The 587-nt window shown below is 39.7% G+C and overlaps 1 protein-coding gene across 1 annotated transcript in view; it reads right to left on the bottom strand.

The window, feature by feature from the left end:
* The window catches only part of LOC107579791 (membrane frizzled-related protein-like), a gene marked incomplete at its 3' end in the record, with an annotated part of 2,712 nt that extends 2,447 nt beyond the window's left edge, over positions 1-265 (bottom strand). Inside the window, exon 1 of the mRNA XM_016265586.1 lies at positions 145-265. Coding sequence (XP_016121072.1) covers positions 145-247 — 103 coding nt within the window. The remainder of the gene's footprint in view (positions 1-144) is intronic.
* Positions 266-587: the final 322 nt, after the last annotated feature.

Raw genomic sequence — 587 nt, 5'->3', positions numbered from 1 at the left:
TTCATTGCTGTAACCCTTAAATCCAGACTGCCAGAGGGTTATTGTAAATGCACGTACCCGCTGTGCACCATTTTCTTGATGCCACCGGGGTGGCGGTTGAACTGATGGCTTGGGCCCGCCATCGCTGCTTGCAACTATATTTACCCTTGTGTTTCTGGCTGCAGTTGGCTTCATCTGACCTGTCCTGACAGTTTGGCTGGCCGTCACACACGGAAACGGGTAGCAAACAACGACCACCGTCACACATGAACTCTTCTCTGGAACAGCTCTCTGATCGCAGACAGAAAGAAAACTTTAGTACAAACAAACAGAAAAATAACACACCACGTGACATATTATTATAATCTGTGATCAGAATATCATAGTTATATTCACTGCTTGCTGCTCTTTAATTTGCATTTGCATCACATTTATAAATTCTAAGGAAAAAATTGTATTATTTGGCTAAACCACATTTTTATTGCATATGAAGTTTTTAAAATGAAGTCTATTTCATTATTGTCACCCTACAATACAGACTACTATCCACAAATATAGAAGCGTTGGTAACACTTTAGAATACTGTTCCATCATTAATGAATAACTAC

The sequence above is a fragment of the Sinocyclocheilus grahami genome, unplaced genomic scaffold, assembly GCF_001515645.1.
Source record: "Sinocyclocheilus grahami isolate Dianchi unplaced genomic scaffold, SAMN03320097.WGS_v1.1 scaffold20236.1, whole genome shotgun sequence".
NCBI lineage: Eukaryota > Metazoa > Chordata > Actinopteri > Cypriniformes > Cyprinidae > Sinocyclocheilus > Sinocyclocheilus grahami.
This window is presented reverse-complemented; position numbering and strand designations above follow the sequence as displayed.